The sequence below is a fragment of the Carassius carassius genome, chromosome 3 (genome assembly GCF_963082965.1).
Source record: "Carassius carassius chromosome 3, fCarCar2.1, whole genome shotgun sequence".
Taxonomy (NCBI): domain Eukaryota; kingdom Metazoa; phylum Chordata; class Actinopteri; order Cypriniformes; family Cyprinidae; genus Carassius; species Carassius carassius.
In genome coordinates, this window is record NC_081757.1 from 27,720,636 (window position 1) to 27,741,021 (window position 20,386).

General features: G+C 35.9%; 1 protein-coding gene across 4 annotated transcripts in view; it reads left to right on the top strand.

Moving 5' to 3' along the window:
- The window catches only part of LOC132124469 (collagen alpha-6(IV) chain-like), a 145,126-nt gene that overhangs the window by 57,660 nt on the left and 67,080 nt on the right, over positions 1-20,386 (top strand). For all 4 annotated transcript variants that reach the window (XM_059535488.1, XM_059535498.1, XM_059535519.1 and 1 more), the window contains exon 4: positions 12,558-12,635. In XM_059535488.1, coding sequence (XP_059391471.1) covers positions 12,558-12,635 — 78 coding nt within the window. The remainder of the gene's footprint in view (positions 1-12,557; positions 12,636-20,386) is intronic.

Sequence of the window (20,386 nt, forward strand, 5' to 3'; positions counted from 1 at the left end):
TGAAAGGAGTAAATAGTAATGAGTAATATATTACATTCTTTGAGTAACTAGCACAACACAGAAAGGCACACCTAGTATGTAAATCAGGTATTTTTCATTTTTGGGTGAACTATTCTATTAGAGAAAGCTGCATTATAGCCTAATGGGTGAATCCACTTTGAAATTAAAATACAAATTCATCAGTTTGCTGAAATGGGTAAATCTGGCAGTAATCTTTCAATAATATATAAGTGTTGCATTTCACTCCTAAATCAGCAATTAAACACTATATTATGCTAAAGTTTTTAAAAGACCATCAAGATATTTTGCACAATTTTTGTAGTTCACCAGGTGTTTAGTAGTCTACTATAAACCTTAAGTGCAAACTAGCTGCAGGTAATATGATTTTTTTTCTATTTTAAAAAATAATAGTAAAAATAAATATATAATAATTTGACCTGATGAATTTCCCCCTTGTATTTTGGTCTTAGATATTTCCCAGGTGTCATCAAGCCACTGAGAAACATACACAAGCAATTATGAGTAGGCTTCAGTATTTTCTGTTCATTCGGGCGTTTGAAGCATGCTGTGTGCGTTGGAATTTATGTTATACTTGGATGACATCAAACATGTGTAGGTCAGGGTCTGTCAATGGGGGGCCTGGGGTTTTAAGAGCCCATCAAAACCGAATGTATATGCTGTTGATAGTAAAGGAATGGGGGTTGTTTGGCCTGAGGTAAACTGTGAAGTACTGAGAGTTTAAACACAGCTGTGAGAATGGACACATATGACCAGCAGACCCTGAAGCTAAGCGTGTAGGAGCCCAGCCTTTTTCGTAGGAGGTCTGTTTAGAAAACTGCAAAAACAAGGATAAAAGACGAAGAATAAAATAAAGTAACTAAAAAACATGTGCATGCCAAGATGTCTGTGTGTCTTTATGTTCATCTGGTTAAAACATACAAAAAACAAAGCATTTCCTGTCGGATGTTGATAAGACATTCTGCAGCTGGATTTTGTGATGTTTAAAATCTAGGTTTTGTTTATGTGAATCTTGGTGTTTCAAGATGTTAATTAGATGTTTGTACAGGAAAAGCATGTTATAAATGCAACATGACGACAAACATTCTAGTTTACATGCTATTTTATAGGCACCTCATCTGCAATCATGTAAATATAAACCTTGTTCACTTCTTTTGTTTTGCGGCATTAGCATTCCTGATTCTGACCCTGATATTTGATCTCCCAGTGCTGAATTGTGCCAATTCCTGACCAGTTGCAATTATAATCCTAGTAATTGAGTTTGTCTATCTTTATTACATCTTTATTGTGTATCTTAATACTTTTTATTACATATATATTACAGTTGTAAAGTATGGGTCTGGTAAAATATTTGAGTGTTTTTTAATACTAAAACTGGCAGGGGTCGCTGTATACCTAAAATTGCCAGCAGGTAAATTTTACCCACGCACATGACAACTGTTTTTATATGTAAGGGATAATTTACATACAGCTGTTTGTTATCCCTTCGGGGTCCTGATCACCCTGTTGAGGTTTATTCTGAGATAACAACCAGCTGGATGTACATTATCCTGCTTATTACACAGCTACTTGCCACATAAGTAAATAATTAGACACAAAATATTGATTTTAGGGCTGTAGCTATCGAATATTTTAGTAATCGAGTATTCTACCAAAAATTCCATCGATTAATCGAGTAATCGGATAAAATGTGTTTTTGCTTAATTAAAGTGCAATGTTAATTATGCAAGAGAAAATAATACTCCTGGGTCTCTTAAAGGTCCCATGACATGGATTATTTCCTTTAAATGCTTTTTAATGTTTCCTTAGGTGTACTTATATTGTTAGTATGATTTTTACATTTAAAATTTAGAAATAAAAAGCATTTTTATATCCTGATAATAGCCCTCTGGCTTGAATGCTCTGTTTGAATTGACGTGTCTGCTGTGAGACTCCGAGTAAACGAAAACTGCATTTGAAATGCGTATTACATGTGGAACCCTCTCAAATACTACAGCTGTCGATATTAACGAATCGTGGATTTGTTGATTATATAATTATTTTTTCGATCTTTTCCCATCACATGAAAGGCTGCAGTGATGAGCTGAGTAGACAGAGTCTGTTTATCGCGTGAATGCAGTGATCTCGTCATTATTGCAACACGTTTTCTCTCACAAAATGCTTTCACCACAACTAACAGCAAACAAATGAATACACCACATGAATACAGTAAGAGCTCTGTTGTGCAGCATAACAGCGTCATTCATTGTAACGGCAGTTTGGGCAAGTGTGCAGATATACTCGCGATGTGTGACGGCTCCGAAAAAAAGGGGAGCGTTCTTTGATCGCTCTCTGTAGTTAAATCACAATTTAAATAACAGATTTGTTTCATGCTACTAAGAGAAACAACGTGAAGTTGATCGTTTAGTCACTGGCTTGATTCACTGATGCATAAACAGTATTAAACGATTTAGAAAGAAAGTCTGTGTGAACTTGAATGATTAGCTACACATCAGAAATCACTGATCACAGATCAGGCATTAATGAACACTGTTACTCACTGTTTGTGCCGGTGCTGTCGAATCCATATCATAAAATTCTGTTTATAGCGCCTGTGCTGACATTGCGACTGAATTATATGTAAATATTTGGGCGGGCAAAGCAGAGAAAGGGGAGGTAACATTTCTCTTTACAACGTCACAAAGAGGAGATTCCAGATCAGACCGTTTGAGCTTCCATTTTCTCAAAGGCACACTGTAAACCCTAATGTTGTCTTGACTTAAAAAATCAAGTAATGTTGACTAAACATTACTTAAAATTTTGCGTTTTGGTCCTGCCACTTAAAAATATGAGTTAATTTAACTAATTTACCTTCAAAATGCATAAACTTAAGATTTCAAGTGTTGTGAGCTCAAAATCATGAGTAATCCTTTGGAAAAACTCAACGTCACTCTGTTTTTCCTTTAATGTGATTGGCCATGGGAGGAATTCTGCCTAGCAACAAGAGAACAAAAGCACTGATTGGTGGATTACAAAATTCGTCCTTTTGGTCTGTTTGGTTTGCTGAACTACATTTCAAGATGACGTTTTTTTTTTAGTGTATTATGTTAGGTGAGTAAAGTTATGTAGATATAAAGTTGTTTTGCATGATTTCTACTAGTGAAATATGTTATCCTTGTGGTACGTGATTTTGATATGGTATGATTATTGAAACGACAACTTATAGTATTTGATGAAGTGGCCCAATCGTTTTCCTTTGAGAGAAAGAACATGGCAGCTAACGTTACTGCTTAACTCGTTAAACCAATACACTGGAAACCCTAATAAGTTGACTGAACTAAATTGATTGAGTAAACTCGTTGCCTCAATTTAATTGAGTAATGGAGTCTCCTAAAACTTACATATTTAAGTTTATTTAACTTGACGCTTTTGTAGAAAACCCTAATAAGTTGACTGAACTAAATTGATTGAGTAAACTCGTTGCCTCAATTTAATTGAGTAATGGAGTTTCCCAAAACTTACATATTTAAGTTTATTTAACTTGACGGTTTTGTAGATTGTACTTAAATCACTCAGTTCACCAAACTTGGTGCTTATTTAATGTACTTAAACGATTATGTTCACTTAACTTGGTATTAATTTCAAGTGTACTTATATATTTAAGTTAACTCAACATGTAAATTTAACTGAAAAGTATGTTCTTATTTTTGACCGCACACTTTTTGCACACTGAAGTAAAACAAATAACAGCATATTTAAACTTTGACCTTTTGACAAAATGTCACAATATTTATGAAAATACAGTAAACCCTATACTGCACTGTAAAAAAAAAAGTTGTGTCAACTTAAAAAAATAAGGCAACTTATCGCTAGCGCTTTTTTGAGTAAACTTAACAAAAAATTACTATGTTTGCGTATTTTAACATCAACCTAATCCATTGGGCAAAGTTACGTCCAGTGGACATCTTTTTATGTCTTTGCAGACGTTGAAAAGATGTCCACTGAGGAGGCAGAATGTTTTATGATGTCTTTTTTAAAATGTTTTTTATGTCTTCTGTACGTCCGATATAGACGTTTACAGATCCTCCTTACAAGGTTCTGTGACTTTATTTCTGTCAGACATCTAGAGAAGCTCTTATTGAGAATTAACAGAGGTTTAAATGTTGATACTTTATACATTTGAAGTCACCATTGAGGTGGAAAGTGTGTCATCAGCTCTTTATTGGTGTTAGCTTGTCTCTTGCTGCTGTAACTTGTGTGTTGTAAAACACTGTTATTGTGGCAATGAGAGTTGAGATCAGACATGCACATCTTGCTTGTAATGGTGACAGGTTAAAATAAAATGTATTGCTGCAACTGTGGATTCACTTTTATGGATAGAAACCTAGTAGATAAAATAATGTACTTACTTTTTGAAAACAGATCACATCGTCACAAACAGACATCAAGATTTTGGATATGCATCACATCAATGGTGACAATCAGAACAAAAAAGGCTGTAAAATAAGGATGAGTTTGTGCTATGGAGCTCTTTTGTTTGTCACCGTTGTTGTGATGCATATGCTAAATCTAGAAGTCTGTGTGTGTGAGTACTTGATTCTTTTACTCAAAATATTTCAAATGCATTCATTTTGTCCATCTTCAAAATAAGTATTTTGCTCTTGGTGCCTGTTAAAAATATCAAACAAAACTTATTTTATGATCTCAAATACGTATTATGTGATGACTTTCTCATCAACAAAAAACATCTGATAACACCTGAGCTCATTTAAATTCGTCTTTTTTCACCACAAAAACAGCGTTTTAAAATACACCAACCCAGCAGCAACTGGACCAAGATCCCAACTAAACCAAACACTTTCCACCACAATGGTGACTTCAAATGAATCAAGTATCAACATTTAAAACCTCTGAGTGATTTAGGTAGAGTCTACAAAAGCGTCAAGTTAAATAAACTTAAATATGTAAGTTTTTAAATTTTTAAATTTTTAGAAACTTGGGGACCACATACATGCTAGGGGAACTCATATTAATGTTAAAAAACCTCAGAAAGTGAAATTTTCATGTCATAGGACCTTTAAAATGAACAACTAAGTTACCTTTTTTAGAAAAAAAATATTTGTATTTTTTTAAATGCATAGAATGCAATGAATACATCAAAAATAAACATTTAATTATTACCCATTGTTTCTCTGTCTGTACTTGTACTGTGAACAATGACAATAAAGTTGACAGATGAATTAAGTGCATTTAAGTGCCATTCAGTTGGGGTTTTAAATAAAGCATTTTCTGAGGTGCACATTAAACATTAAACACATAAAACATTAATTTAATTTATCTTTTAACTATTGAAAATTAAGCAAACTTAACTTTTTGGTAAACAAAGGGGATTTACTATTAAAAATAAAACATGGTAGAAATGTTGTGTGATTAAACCTTAAAAAAATTATTTTAGTAGTAGGCTATGTACATTCTGCTGAACAATAGTAATACATATCTGGCAAATACTTTTCTTTAAACCGGACTTTTATTTTGACGGGTTGACGTACCTTTACAGTTCTGTGTATGTGATGTGACGCTATTTTTACTCAAATCAAACGGTCAAATGCTCATGAAGGGACTCTCAGAGCAGTTCTGGAGATGTTGTTCATGTCTTCACGTCCTTATTTAGTGAGACGACAGATGCTGAAATCACCGCGAGTGTCACGCGCGTTTCAGTGTGTGTGATAAAGGAAGACGCGCTTCTGCTCCATTCATTAACACAGACACGCAGAACATGCAGGATTCATATTCAAATAGACTGTTCTGGCTTAATATTTACAGATATTAGTCCATATCGTGATTTGATGTAAGTGCAATGACCTATTTTTGATTAATTCATTCAAAATTTGGCAAATTCTGTGCCATTCTGCGTTTAACTGTAAATTCCGTTTTTATGACTGGATTCCGTGATTCCCTCCGCGTTTTCTGCATCGCGGAAATCATAGGGCCCTAGTTGTGGTATGCCAGCTCTATCTTGCAATGGACACACGCCACAACATTCTCTTTACGTTTGCCCGCACCCTCAAATCAAAACACTGCTGACTCCTTGCAGTATGCGATTTCGGATACAGCGCTTGTGTCTCCTTCCACTTTGTGGGTGACGTAGACCCTTGTGTCACATTTAAAAAAATCATTGCGAAAGAACCTGATGTGAGATTTAAAATAAATTAAAAGAGGCTTCGAGGCAGAGGAATTTGCCTCGATCATTTTTTGTAATCGAGTTACTCAAGTTACTCGAGGAATTGTTTCAGCCCTAACTGATTTGAGTTGAAATATTTGAACGCAAAGCTTCCGTGTAGACAGCATTTGCGAGCAAGTGGCAAGTTCAAACTAGACGGACATTTAAGGGAAACGGTGCAGTCAAACCACGTATTACACAACATTTCACCACATAAATAATTAAGTAAATAAAAGATTTAAGACGAAAATAATTATCAGTTTGTTAGTTCTTATAATCGATTATAGCATACAAAACGATCGTAGAAAAATGGCAGCAGCTGCGTTTGTATGAAACGAGAGCAAATCTGCGATACCAGGATGACATAATTAAATAATTGTATGTCATGACTGACCAATCAGAATCAAGTATTCCACAGAGCCGTGTAATAAGGCAAAATAACATATTATTTCACTGTATTATGCCACTGTCTTCACAAAGAAATGTCTGGTCATGAACTATATTTTTGTCCTGTTTTTTTATGTTTTTATGGTTTTTTTTTATGCAGGCTACACTAGACACTTTTCATAACGGTCAGTATTTAGCTAAACAAGCCTGGCCTGACAGTGTTGGGTAAGTTACTTTTAAAAAGTAATGAATTACTATTACTAATTACATCATCAATATTGTATTTAAATTACTAATTACTCTGTCTGAAAAGTAACTTAGTTACTCAACAAGTAACTTAATCAAATCGCTAATTAGACTGCATCTTAAAATCCCTATAAACCTTAATAGAAATTAAACTCTTTATTCTTTCAATTTGAGTCAAACATAGAATAGTTTAGCCTTTCAGGTTTAAAACAACTTTAATACTTAAACATTTTTATAAAAAATGTAACCTTAGATATACTCTGAATAACAACATATCCGAATAACAAAAAAGTAAAAAAAAAGTTAAACAATACATTTCAGTTTGGCAAGGAAAGCCCAACTAGTAAAATCCGTACAGGTTTATGTAAAAATAACACTTTTACTATTGTAGGTAAGAATAAATTAAATACATGGCCATTGCATTCATAAGATCAACAGATTCATGTGTGATTTGTTATAAGACATCAGCGCTGTACAGATGTGTCTGTCTCTGTCTCAGTGCCAGCTAAAGCGCAAACGTAGATTTGAATTTAGCAGCTGATGCTGTGCCACACTGAACGATCTAATCACACCGGTGTGATTGTATCAAATATAAAAAATATTAGTCTGCTATTTTTGTCTTTTGGAAGCTGAATTTAAAATCAACTTGGCTCAGAAATCTGAGGGGTACGTGCCACCTCACTTTGAATGGACATGACATCTCTGAAATGATAATGTCAATTCATTTCTATATAACATTAGCTATAATTCATTCACTGTTTGAATAACCATGGAAAGGAAACGGTATAGAGTTCAATTACAAATTTCTAATGTTATTATTAAATTGTAATCATGTTTAATACAAATTCAGTCCCATTCAACATATTTTATTAGCCTACATCTACATTACATAATCATAGAATATTCATTTTCGATTTGAATTCATTCATTTAAAATTAGACACTTCAAGCTCAGATACAGGAAAGACTGTACCTCGCTTTGGTTTCATAGGGATTACTGTATTTTTCGGACTATAAGTCGCACCTAAGTATAAGTCGCTTCAGTCCAAAAATACGTTATGATGAGGAAAAAAACATATGTAAGTCGCACTGAACTATAAGTCGCATTTATTAAGGAACAAAGAACCAAGAGAAAACATTACCGTCTACAGCCACCAGAGGGCGCTCTATGTTTTCAGGGAGAAAAGGAGGCTACAGGAGCACTGAGTAGCATACAGCGCCCTCTGGCGGCTGTAGACGGTAATGTTTTCTCTTGGTTCATTCCTCTTGGTTCATGTCAAATTAATTTTGATAAATATGTCGCACCTGACTATAAGTCGCAGGACCAGCCAAACTATGAAAAGAAGTGCGACTTATAGTCCGGAAAATAGGGTACATAATCAGAGAATAATCGTTTTCGATTTGAATTTGTTAAAAAGTAGACACAAGCTTTCTTTAGAGATATTTCTCAAGTCTCTGTTTCAAATAATTGCTGAGTTTGTGACATGTAGAAAATTGCTCACAGAGACCTAGACAGCAGAAAGTGCACCGTTTGTTCTGTTTATTTTGTAAAAGCACAATGTTTTGTTGTTATTGTCAGTGTACACAAATAAAAGTAGGCCCTTTTTAAGATCCGATTGATTTTTGTCTTATCTGAGTATTTAAGTTTTCTATGTGAATCAGGAAAAACTGAAAGTGAACTCGTTGGCGCACAGAGGGTTGAAGACGCTGCATTCAATTTGATCTTTTAGACAGTAAATTTAGATTTCAAATTCAATATTGATTTTAGAGATGTTTAAATTATTTACTGTATGTAATGCAAGTACTTTATGAGTAACTGTAACTAAATTACCTAAAAATGAGCAGTAATCCCTTACTTTACTTTTTCAATGGATAATTGAAAAGAGGAGCTCATCGATCACAGGAGAGCAAGATAAATGTCCCTTCTCTTATATCCTTTCCCTTTCTTCTTCTTTGGTTTTTTCAGTCTTGTTTTCTGTTCTGTCGTGCACTGATATGGGTGGATTGATTGAGGACAGCAGTTGATGGAGGGAATGTGAGCAGACAAACATCTCTAAACCCTGAGAGGAAACTGGAGGTTAACCTCTCTCAGAGTCTGTGTGTGGCCTCTGGGTTTCTCAAATACACATGTATGCATATGCCAGTGAATCTTAAACCTATTGGGGTCTTCAGTTGTTCATGCTGTGTCGTTGCCCAAGGACGAACAAACATCCCAATACAACCATAGCAGTCCTGATTTCACAAGTCAGAATCACAGTCATGATATGCTTGATTTGACACTTATGTGTACAGATCATTTTTTTCTACACACACAGTTGTTCCTGTGGGTCAAATAACTGAGAGTTTATGGATGATGCTTTGCATGTTACGGTTGGCTAAGGTTAAGGGGGTGTAGTACATAATATGTACAAACATAATTCAGGTGTGTCAAGCTCCTCTGCTTTGGAGGAAAACAATAAGGAGGAAAGCAAGACCCCCATTTTTTTCTTTGGTAAAATGTGTTAATGTATCCTGTCCTTTTGCCTGTAGGGTTGAGTGTTTGTGTGTGTGTGTGTGTGTGTGTGTGCGCCTCGACATGTTTGCTTAGAGATTTCACCTTAAGTTTCACTCTTTGTCCTGCTTCAAATAGCTCAATTCATTTCCACTGAACAAGCTGCAAAGGAATGTCAAGGTGTGCTATTGAGAGGGGCTTGTTGCTCCTTGTAGTGGAGGTTTGCTTAACTTACAGGAGAGGGGCCTGAATTCACATATATGGCTTATGTTTTCACTTCTCACCAGGTGGGTTAAGCATCCTGAAAAGAGGGGGACAAAGGTGGCAGATCTCCTCGGGGACAGGATCAGCCATTTAAAATTGAAAGAGAGGTGTTGGATTATCCTTCTCCCCTTTCTACATTGCCACCTGCTGTCCGCTTTAATCTGTAAGGTAGTAGTTATGGAATAGAATAATTACTTGACGCTTAACTTTGCGCCATATATCCGTGTGCCACTCAAGACCCATAAGTCTACAGGTCAGCTGCTTATTTGTCATTTAAAGGGTTAGTTCACCAAAAAATTATGTTCAGGATAAAGTGTGCAACAACGCTGACGGACAATGGTAACTGGGAGAAGAATCGCTAAATAAATTCTGTTATTATTGTTATCTTTGCACACAGAAAGTATTCTCGTAGCTTTGTAAAATTGCTACTATTCTATCTGTGGAGGGTCAGAGAGCACTCAGATTTCATCAAAAATATCTTAATTTGTGTTCTGAAGATGAACAAATGTCTTATGGGTTTGGAACGACAAGAAGGTAGGAATTAATGACAGAATTTTAATTCTTTTATGAACTATCGCTTTAACTATATACTTGACTTTGAGGTTATATTGATACTTCTGCAGTTGAGAAGAATTTGTATCGTTTGAGTACCTCTGTGGATTTATGTTGACATTCATGATTTATCATTCTTTTCTGATTATTTTATTCAAAAATTACCCCCCCCCCCCCATGATTGTTATCTTTTTACAGTATTGCTGAAGTGTAATTAGTAATGATCTAGAAAGGAAATATGTATTCATGTGAAAATAAAAGAGTATTAATGTGAAAAATGTTGAATCACTTACAGAATAAAATAGGAATACACATAGAAATATAATAATAGAAAACACATTTTTGGATTTTGGTTTCAGCCTCATATTCTCAAATGTTTTGTACAGTTTTCACAAAATCATTAATTCTTTGGTTTCCGGGATTGTTTTGTGTATGTGTTTGCCTTTTTCTGCAGTCAGACTAAGGTCAAGATTTGGTCAGGATTTGTCTTGCGTGATATATGTTTTTTTTCCCTCCTCTCTCAGTTACTACTTCTATCTGAATCCCTCTCTACAGATTTTCTGCCTGTTTCTGTCAGAGCAATTAGTGGTAAACAGGAGATCAGTAGAAGAGAGGCCGAGGCCTGTCCAGGGCAATCCCGGCTTTCTAACCTACTTTTTACTGGTTTCCTCTCATGTACCCCATTTTTTTTATCCACACTCATTATCTTACTCCTGCTTTCACTCTCTTTATATCCCTCCATTATAAGCCTGAGCCGAAACTTCACAGAAAAAATGCGGTCACAAGTTGGAAAAGTCGCAGGCTTTGTGGAGTCATGTGACGTTCTGAGTGGAGACAGGTTTTCACAGGGGGGGCTTATATCACACACACACACACACACACACACACACACACACACACACACACACACACACACACACACACACACACACAGACAGACAGACACTGTACACACATGCCCTTTGTGATTAGTAAATAAGGTCTTGGTTATCAGTTTAAGACCTTTTTTAAGAGGTTTTTTTACTAGATGGCTGTCCGAACACCCCTGACCCTTTGGGCAAGTACCCACTGCCCAAGACCTCATGGGGCCCTCATCCCCGCTTGTCTGCACCTTTTCATCCTTTAATCAAAGTGAAATGTTATCCAGTGACCTCTGAACTCCAGCACGGGATGACCACTTAAAAGACCCTCATATGTGCAGCTTTCATTGATCACATTATTCACAGGTCTGCTGAATGAAGGGGATTGGATTTCACAAGAACATGTTGCTACCTAGAATCTGAATTTTTTTATGTGCATATAATGTTTCTTGTGCTAAATGAAGAATGAGCAAAATAATCACATTACAACCCCAAGCCATATCTACAGACCAGCAGCCAGTACACTTAATAATAATATTAATAACACTATGTATTGTCTGTTATGGTATCTGGTTAGCTAATGACCCAACAAGTATTTTTAAAATGAAATGCATACTTTTATTAATTTAGAGCATTAAACGGATTTAACAAGATTAAAGGCAATTACTTAATATTGAAGATTTTTTTTTCTAAATAAAACTGACAAATGGCTGCTGAAAACTCATCATTACCATCACAAGGATAAATTACATTTTAAAATATATTCAAATATAAATTGTAGTTTCAAATAAAGTAATCAAATAAATCCAGCACTGGTGAACTTCTTTAAAAAAAACCTCACCAACCCCAAAATTTTGAACAGTATGCATTTGCAATTGGCAATGAAATATTAGAGTCTGTTTAAACACTGTATGAATATAGAAGGTGGGGGGCTTTCAGAGAAAAAAAAAACCGCATTGAAAAGAGATAAATAATTGGGAAGGGTGAAACAAGCATGCTTTGGAATGTGATTTCAGCATGGGGCGAGGGGACAATAGAGCTCAAATATATCTTTGTGTGTGTGTGTGTGTGTGTGTGTGTGTGAGCACGCTATAGTAAAAAGGCTTAGGTTTAGCATTTGGAATGTATAGGGTAACTAATCGTCTTTGCCAGTATGAACAGAATAATTTTTTGTGAAGTAGATCTTTTGGTATGCTGTACCAGAGGCTAAAAACCAGAGCAGGGTTTTGTATTTTGTTCCTCTATGAGATCACATACCACTTACTGCTGTGCAGGTGATCATCTCTAGCCTGCGGGAAGACAAACAAATCAATTCTAGACTGACAGCCACTTTTACAAACTACGCTACAACCGCTTGCTGTTACACACGTCCACAAATATGCTGATATAATTTCATTGCAGTTTTGAACAATCACTGATGTAATCTCTGTATTACTTCTCAGTCATTTCAGAGTACAGTTTTCTTTGTACTGTATTGACGTATGGCTTTGACAGTAGTACAGGATGTAATCTTGTCTCTCTATGTGCTTTTGTGTGTGCAGGGATCAAATCTGCAGGAGCCGTGTGCAGGCCGGGACTGCAGTGGACCGTGTCCGTGTTTGCCCTTAAAGGGTAGCAGGGTGAGTGATGAAGAACTCTGTTTGCCAATGTTGAGACTGTTCATACCACTCTCTTGAACTCATCCAGTATATCATACATCACTGTTAACTGCAAATTTACCTTCAGAGCTGCACGTGCCTTCTGACTCACACACACAAACACATCTCTCATGTGCCAGGTCGATGCATGAATGAAAATCAACCAAAGAACGTATATCTAGATATTCATATCTTTCTTTTTACTTTCGAATCACGAATTTCAAACATTATTCTGTTTTATTCTTACTGCAATCTCATCGACACATTAGATATAGAAACAGAGCTCAAGAACAAACAGTGCAGGTCGCACAGTCGAGAGTTCATTGTTCAAACCAAATTGATACGAGACTGTCTCAAATGCCCTGTTCACACATACCGCTGGAGGTTACAGGGTCACTGCACTGTTAATTGGTCATTACCTGGTCATAGCTTGTCATCGGTCTGATCATGTATGAGATATATTACAATTTGAAATAGGATGCCTTTTTATTTTGACAAGATATCAGATTAACTTTGACAAGAAATATGTTTTATTGGGCACACCCACATCACATTACTCATGGGATTGCTATATTAATCACAAAACATAGGCTTTTGTTCACTGATAGCTGGAATCTGATTTTTAGGCACCATTAACAGAAGTCTGTTTAATTTATTTAGTCAGAACTCCACCGAAAACGCACGACGTTTTAAATGTTTACAAAGTTATTGCAGGTCATCAGAAGGCCCATGCGCCTCATGAGGAACTGATGAGGAAAAATGTCCATTTCCCTGCTCTTTTCATACTCATAGCTTGCCTCTCTCAGTTGTTTTAGAAGAAAGTCACTTGGCAGCGTGTTAACGCCTACATCATTGCTATAGAAACAAATGCATAAACCAGATATTACCCTGACTGAACAAACACATCTGATTTGAGTGCTTGCAAAATAAGAGTAGACAGTAGGGTCATAAGATTAGACATATTTAATTCTAAAGACTATTAAGGAAAAAAAATTTTTTTCACACTTTGAATATATGCTATTTTTTTCTACCTGATAGACTCGTTGGCAAAAGTTATACAGTGTTATACAGTGCCAGAGGAATACTTTGGTAACGTACAATACATTAGTAAAGAGCCGGAACAGAAATATTCATACCCAGTAGATATAGAGTTTCAGCTCACTTAAGGTTGCCAATCACAGAGATGTGAGGCATTGTGCAGGAGTGAGAGAGTTGGGTGTTTGCCAAGAAGAAGTGTCTCCTGAACTGTGTATGAATTTGGAGTTTATCCAGGCCACTGTTGAGTCCTACTCACTCACACCCAGTGTGCCATGAGTGATAGTTGATTTTTACAGCAAAGTCTTTCAAAATCATACAAAAAAGATCATGACATTTCTTTGGTTGTACAACCCGAATTCTGGAAAAGTTGGGACGTTTTTTAAATTTTAATAAAATGAAAACTAAAGGAACTTCAAATCACATGAGCCAATATTTTATTCACAATAGAACATAGATAATGTAGCAAATGTTTAAACTGAGAAATTTTACACTTTTATCCACTTAATTAGCTCATTTAAAATTTAATGCCTGCTACAGGTCTCAAAAAAGTTGGCACGGGGGCACCAAATGGCTAAAAAAGCAAGCAGTTCTGAAAAGATTCAGCTGGGAGAACATCTAGGTATTAATTAAGTTAATTGATATCAGGTCTGTAACATGATTAGCTATAAAAGCTTTGTCTTAGAGAAGCAGAGTCTCTCAGAAGTAAAGATGGGCAGAGGCTCTCCAATCTGTGAAAGACTGCGTAAAAAAATTGTGGAAAACTTTAAAAACAATGTTCCTCAACGTCAAATTGCAAAGGCTTTGCAAATCTCATCATCTACAGTGCATAACATCATCAAAAGATTCAGAGAAACTGGAGAAATCTCTGTACGTAAGGGACAAGGTCGGAGACCTTTATTGGATGCCCGTGGTCTTCGGGCTCTCAGACGACACTGGTCAGACGAGTCCAAATTTGACATTCTTGTTGGAAATCACGGACGCCGTGTCCTCCGGGCTAAAGAGGAGGGAGACCTTCCAGCATGTTATCAGCGTTCAGTTCAAAAGCCAGCATCTCTGATGGTATGGGGGTGCATAAGTGCATACGGTATGGGCAGCTTGCATGTTTTGGATGCTCTGTGAATGCTGAAAGGTATATAAAGGTTTTAGAGCAACATATGCTTCCCTCCAAACAACGTCTATTTCAGGGAAGGCCTAGTTTATTTCAGCAGGACAATGCAAAACCACATACTGCAGCTATAACAACAGCATGGCTTCGTCGTAGAAGAGTCCGGGTGCTAACCTGGCCTGCCTGCAGTCCAGATCTTTCACCTATAGAGAACATTTGGCGCATCATTAAACGAAAAATACGTCAAAGACGACCACGAACTCTTCAGCAGCTGGAAATCTATATAAGGCAAGAATGGGACCAAATTCCAACAGCAAAACTCCAGCAACTCATAGCCTCAATGCCCAGACGTCTTCAAACTGTTTTGAAAAGAAAAGGAGATGCTACACCAAGCTTTTCCGGAATTCGGGTTGTATGAATATTCTCTAAGGTTCAAAATTTGGGATCATAAAGGTTTTATTTCAGTAAAGAAATTAATGCTTTTATTCATCAAGGATGCATTGCATTGTGCTAAAGTGACAGTAAGGAATTTACTACAAAATATTTCTATTTAAAAAAAAAATTGTTCTTTTGAACTTTCTATTCATAACAGAAAATAATATCAGTGTCCTCAAAAATATTAAGCAACATAATTGTTTTCACCATTGAGAATAATAAGAAATGTTTCTTGAGCCCTAATTAATCATATAAAATGATTTCTGAAGGATCATGTGACACTGAAGTTTGGAGTAATAGCTGAAGAAAACTCAGCTTTGCCATCACAGGAATAAATTACATTTTAAATATATTAAAATGCAGTTATTCAAAGTTAATGTTAAAATACTATTAATGTTATTTATTGAATAAAGAAAAACATTTAAAATGTGACATTTCACTATATAGTACAATTTTTTAAGTACTTTTGATACATAAGAGACTTTTTTCAAAAACTTGTAAAAATTTTACTGACCCCAAAATTTTGAATGGTGCATTTTTTTATGCTGCTATGCACATGAACTGTTATCATAGAAAGGCATGTAGTGAGAGGTTGGGAATGAGATAGCAGAAATTATTGCAAAGGAAGAAAGATAAAAAAAAAAAAAATTAAAGGGTTAGTTCTCCCAAAAATGAAAATTCTGTCATTAATTCCTCACACTCATGTTGTTCCAATCCTGTAAGACCTTCGTTCATTTTCTGAACACAAATTATGATATTTTTTATCAAATCTGATAGCTTTTTGACCCTCCATAGACAGCAATGCAACTGCAATGAAACGTAGCAAGTACAATGGTAAACATAGTCATATGACATCAGTGGTTCAACTGTAGTTTTACGAAACTACAAGAATACTTTTTGTGTGCAAAGAAAACAATAATAACATAATTTAATCAACAATTCTTCCATTCTCGAGTTACTGCCTTAGTTACCCCAGAACGTAATCAACGTAATCACTGTAGTTTACGTTCAGCGAACGCACGCTGTCTACGGAACGTAAACAATGCTGATTACATTTATTATGTTCTGGGGTGCTCTTCAAAATGGTGGAAGTCTGTAATTCGGGGAGAAGAATTGTTGAATAAATTATGTTATCACTGTTTTTCTTTGCACAAAGAAAACAATAATTGCCAGCCTACAGATGGTCAGAGAGCTCTCAGATTTAATCAAAAATACCTTAATTTGGGTTCTGAAGATGAACAAAGGTCTTAGGGGTTTAGAATGACATGAGGGTGAGTAATTAATTAAATAAATTTTCATTTTGGGGTGAACGATCATTACCATGATACCATTACCAAGGTCTGAAATAAGCATCATCACTTTAACACACAAATACCGATCTCAAATACAGATCAACGATTCATCAGGTCAAACCACAGCACACCAACACCCACAAACCATAAATACTCAGACAAACTGTGGTTAATGATGGCGCAGATTAATACTGACTGATAAAAAATAAAACAGTGTGAGTTCTTGTGTATGTTGTATGTCTCAAATCATCAGCATCCCTTTGATGTCAATTTTAAAGTCTTTTTACATAAAGAAATTAATACTGAATACTTAATAATTCTGAACACAAAAGCATGGTGCCTCTGATCGAGGCCAGCATGTTTGAGTCATCTGACCATGTGACAATATGCAGTAAATATTTTTTTGGCATGTCAATTTGCCTTTTTCCTTCTTTCTACATTTTTTTCAGTTTTTCCTGTTGAGAATTCAGAATAAACACACTAAGACATGCATACACATAGTCAGCATGCAAGCGCATCATACCACATCCGTTCCATCATCCTTGAGGCATGCCAAGATGTTGGCACACAAGACAGAACTGCTCTTAATGTCAGATTTATGTTTACTTGTGTTCCATTCACACCTCCAGGATGAGAGTTGTATTTTATGAGCATGAGAGCACGCATGCCAATCATAGCCACCTGCATGATCTCCATGTGTATCTACATGACAGTAATAAGACATAGTCTTGAGAAATCAGCAGCTGTTTTGCTGTTTGGAACCACAAACTCTAATTAACAAACAGGATAACAAATGAAGGGAAAAGTTGCCACATCCTTTTCTGATATAAACATTGACACATGCTTACAACATGATTTATTTGAAGTACTCCAGGGTTTTCCACAGGCAGGGGTGACGATAAATAACCATAAAAGAAAGAACAGGATGTTTCCATTCGCTTTAGTCTGCTAGTATAATTTCAGTGTGGAGGAAGATACTGTAGTAGCGTTTATTTTCATAGTTATTGAAAGAACAAGAGCCAAAGCTTCCTTTTTTTGGCCTTGAGTCGCTCAGGGTTTGACATGCATGTTTGGTGCTGCAGTCAAGCATGGTTAATATAAAACATAAACCCACTGTTTTATATCACAAGTAGTTTAACATCAGAGACAGAGACCTCGTGACCCAGTAGGCCTTTCCCTGTCAGTGTCTGAACCCTTGCAACTGAATGCACCCAGCACTGACTCAAAGTGGGCACAGTGTCAAGTCTGAATGGAGCTGCAGTCAGTGTCCAGGGCAGAAAAAAATCGGTGTGGTTGTTTAGCTACCTATTTGCCCATTGCCATTACCTTTGATTCCAGTAATCCATTGACACAAAAGACACGGCCTGAGTGGGTAAACCATCTTTGAGCCTGACTTCACCACCACCAATAGAGCTGCGGCCCCCAAAAACAACAGGAGCCAATGTGATGCAATGCAAAGTGAGTGAGCTCTGAAAAGTGCAGTCAGCCGTACTGGGAATGTCTGCTTCAGAGGAGCACAAAAACAGACTTTTTGTTTAGCAGTTTAGAGTTTAGCAGTTAATCATACATTTATTTGCATCATCGGTTAGGGGCAAAATATGCAGAATATTGCTGAATTTAAGTTTAAATCATTGTTAAAAAAAAACAGATACAGTTGGGGGGATAAGGAAAGAGCACAGCCTTTATTTGATTAAAAGTATATACATTTGGGCTGTACATTTTTTCTTCTTTTTTTGCAAACCACCACAAAGAATTAGAAATTTAATACATAGAAACTTCCATAACTTCTGTGAAATCCTATGCAGACCTAGCTGCTAGGTATGTGAAAGTACAAAAAGCTAACCAGCGGGGCACATTGCTTCATTAAAATATAATGTATGTCACATGCATGAAATGTTTTGTTTTTGAAAGCTGCTAATAGTTTCATACTGTATATACACTATGTTCAAAAGTTTAGAGTTGATAAGATTACTAATGTTATGCTCACCAAGGCTGCATTTATTTGATCAAAATATAGTAAAAACAGCAATTTTGTCAAAATGATTAAAATGTTAAAGGACTTTTATTTTTTTGAATACATTTTAAAATATGTGGCAAAGCTGAATTTTTAGCTGTTACTATCCCAGTCTTTAGTGTCACATGATCCTTCAGAAATCACTCTAATATGATGAATTGCTCCTAAATAAACATATCTTATTTTTAGCAGTGTTGAAAACAGTTGTGCTGCTTAATATTTTTGTGGATTTCTTCTTTCAGGATTCCCTGATGAATAGAAAGTTCAGAAGAACAGCATTTATTTGAAACTGATTTGTTTCATAATGTAAAAGTCCTTGCTCTCACCTTTGAACAATTCAATGCATCCTTGCTGAATAAAAGTGTGACATTCTTTAAATATATATTAATATTTATATTAATGAGATGAGATGTTGCTGTTTAAAAAATTGACAACTTTTAAAAACCTTTGTCTGACGTCAAGAATAAGTGGAGCTTCATAGAAAGTGTTACCGCTGTAGTTCTCAGACACATACATCTGTTTCCAGCTGTCTCAGAGTCCACCTTAAAGACAAACATCAGCCATGATGAGCCATCTTTAAAGAACGTTCTTCTTTGGTCAGCCACCCAACAAAAACAAGCGGCCGTAGTGGTCTCGTTTGGACCAATAACATCCGCATCCAGACAGGTCAGAGGTCACAGGATGCTGACATAATGGTTGCGTTAAGGGCAGCCAAAGAAAAGCAACACTGGCTTTCATGTATGCAAAGCATGTGTGACCACTTTAGCTACCCTGACTACCCAATCTGTCCACTCAGTCTTGTCTTTAACAGTGATGGGAGTCTTGATTTGCCATTACCTTTTGAGGAGAAATAAAAATCACATAAAAACACACAGATGTGCAGTTTTATCCCCTTTTTGTTATCGGTTTCATCCCCATACCTTGCTCATCTTTTATAGGGGGCTGCCTCAAATACAACCACATGTATATACTACAATCAAAACAAATGTGAGTCATGGGTTTAGGCTACAGATGATTTAACCAAACAGCTTGACTAGACAGAGACACACAATCCATATGCTGTCTCATGCATCAGTATGCGTGTTTATATGCACAGTTATAATCATACTATAATCATAATGTCTTTCAATGCAAGCACACAATTGTTCTGACCCAGTGTATTTGAGTGTTACAGATTAGTTTAAACAAGACTCATAAAGTTCCATCCAGATGTAAATTATTTACACTTCCTGTTTGTTTGCTTTGTATCCTTGTCTTTGGCGTTGTTCTAAAGCTTAAGCATTTATAATAAAATGAAAGTAGGTGAGAGGTCATTTTCACAAAGACCCCAACATGACCTTTGGACCTAGTGACCTTTGACCCCTGGGCTGACATCTTGATCTACTGTACCAGGGTGAATTTATTAGAAAGTGTCTTATTTAAAAAACACTGTTATGCATGAAAGCCAGTTGTATCTATGGAAATATGACTGTCCCATACTGGAAATCACATGTAAGTACAAGAGCAATTTTGATATAAATTGTAACACTTGCATAGTAAAATGGATGTGGTTTTAATGCATCATATTCATGCCAGCATATACGCAATAGGACTGTACATATAATAGGATAAGGTAATACTGTTGTTTGATTTCAGATGTATAATCTGATATGAGGTTATCTGTTTATCTATATGCTGGTAGATTGCAAAAAAGTGTGTAATGCATACATTGCTCTCTCTCCATTTCTCTTCTTAAACCTTTTAATTCTTTGCCTTTGGCATTGTTATTGCATACACATCGTTTATGGAGTCTTTATGTATAAATGTCTTATTCATGGATAACAGACACATACAGTGTTTTGCTTGGGGG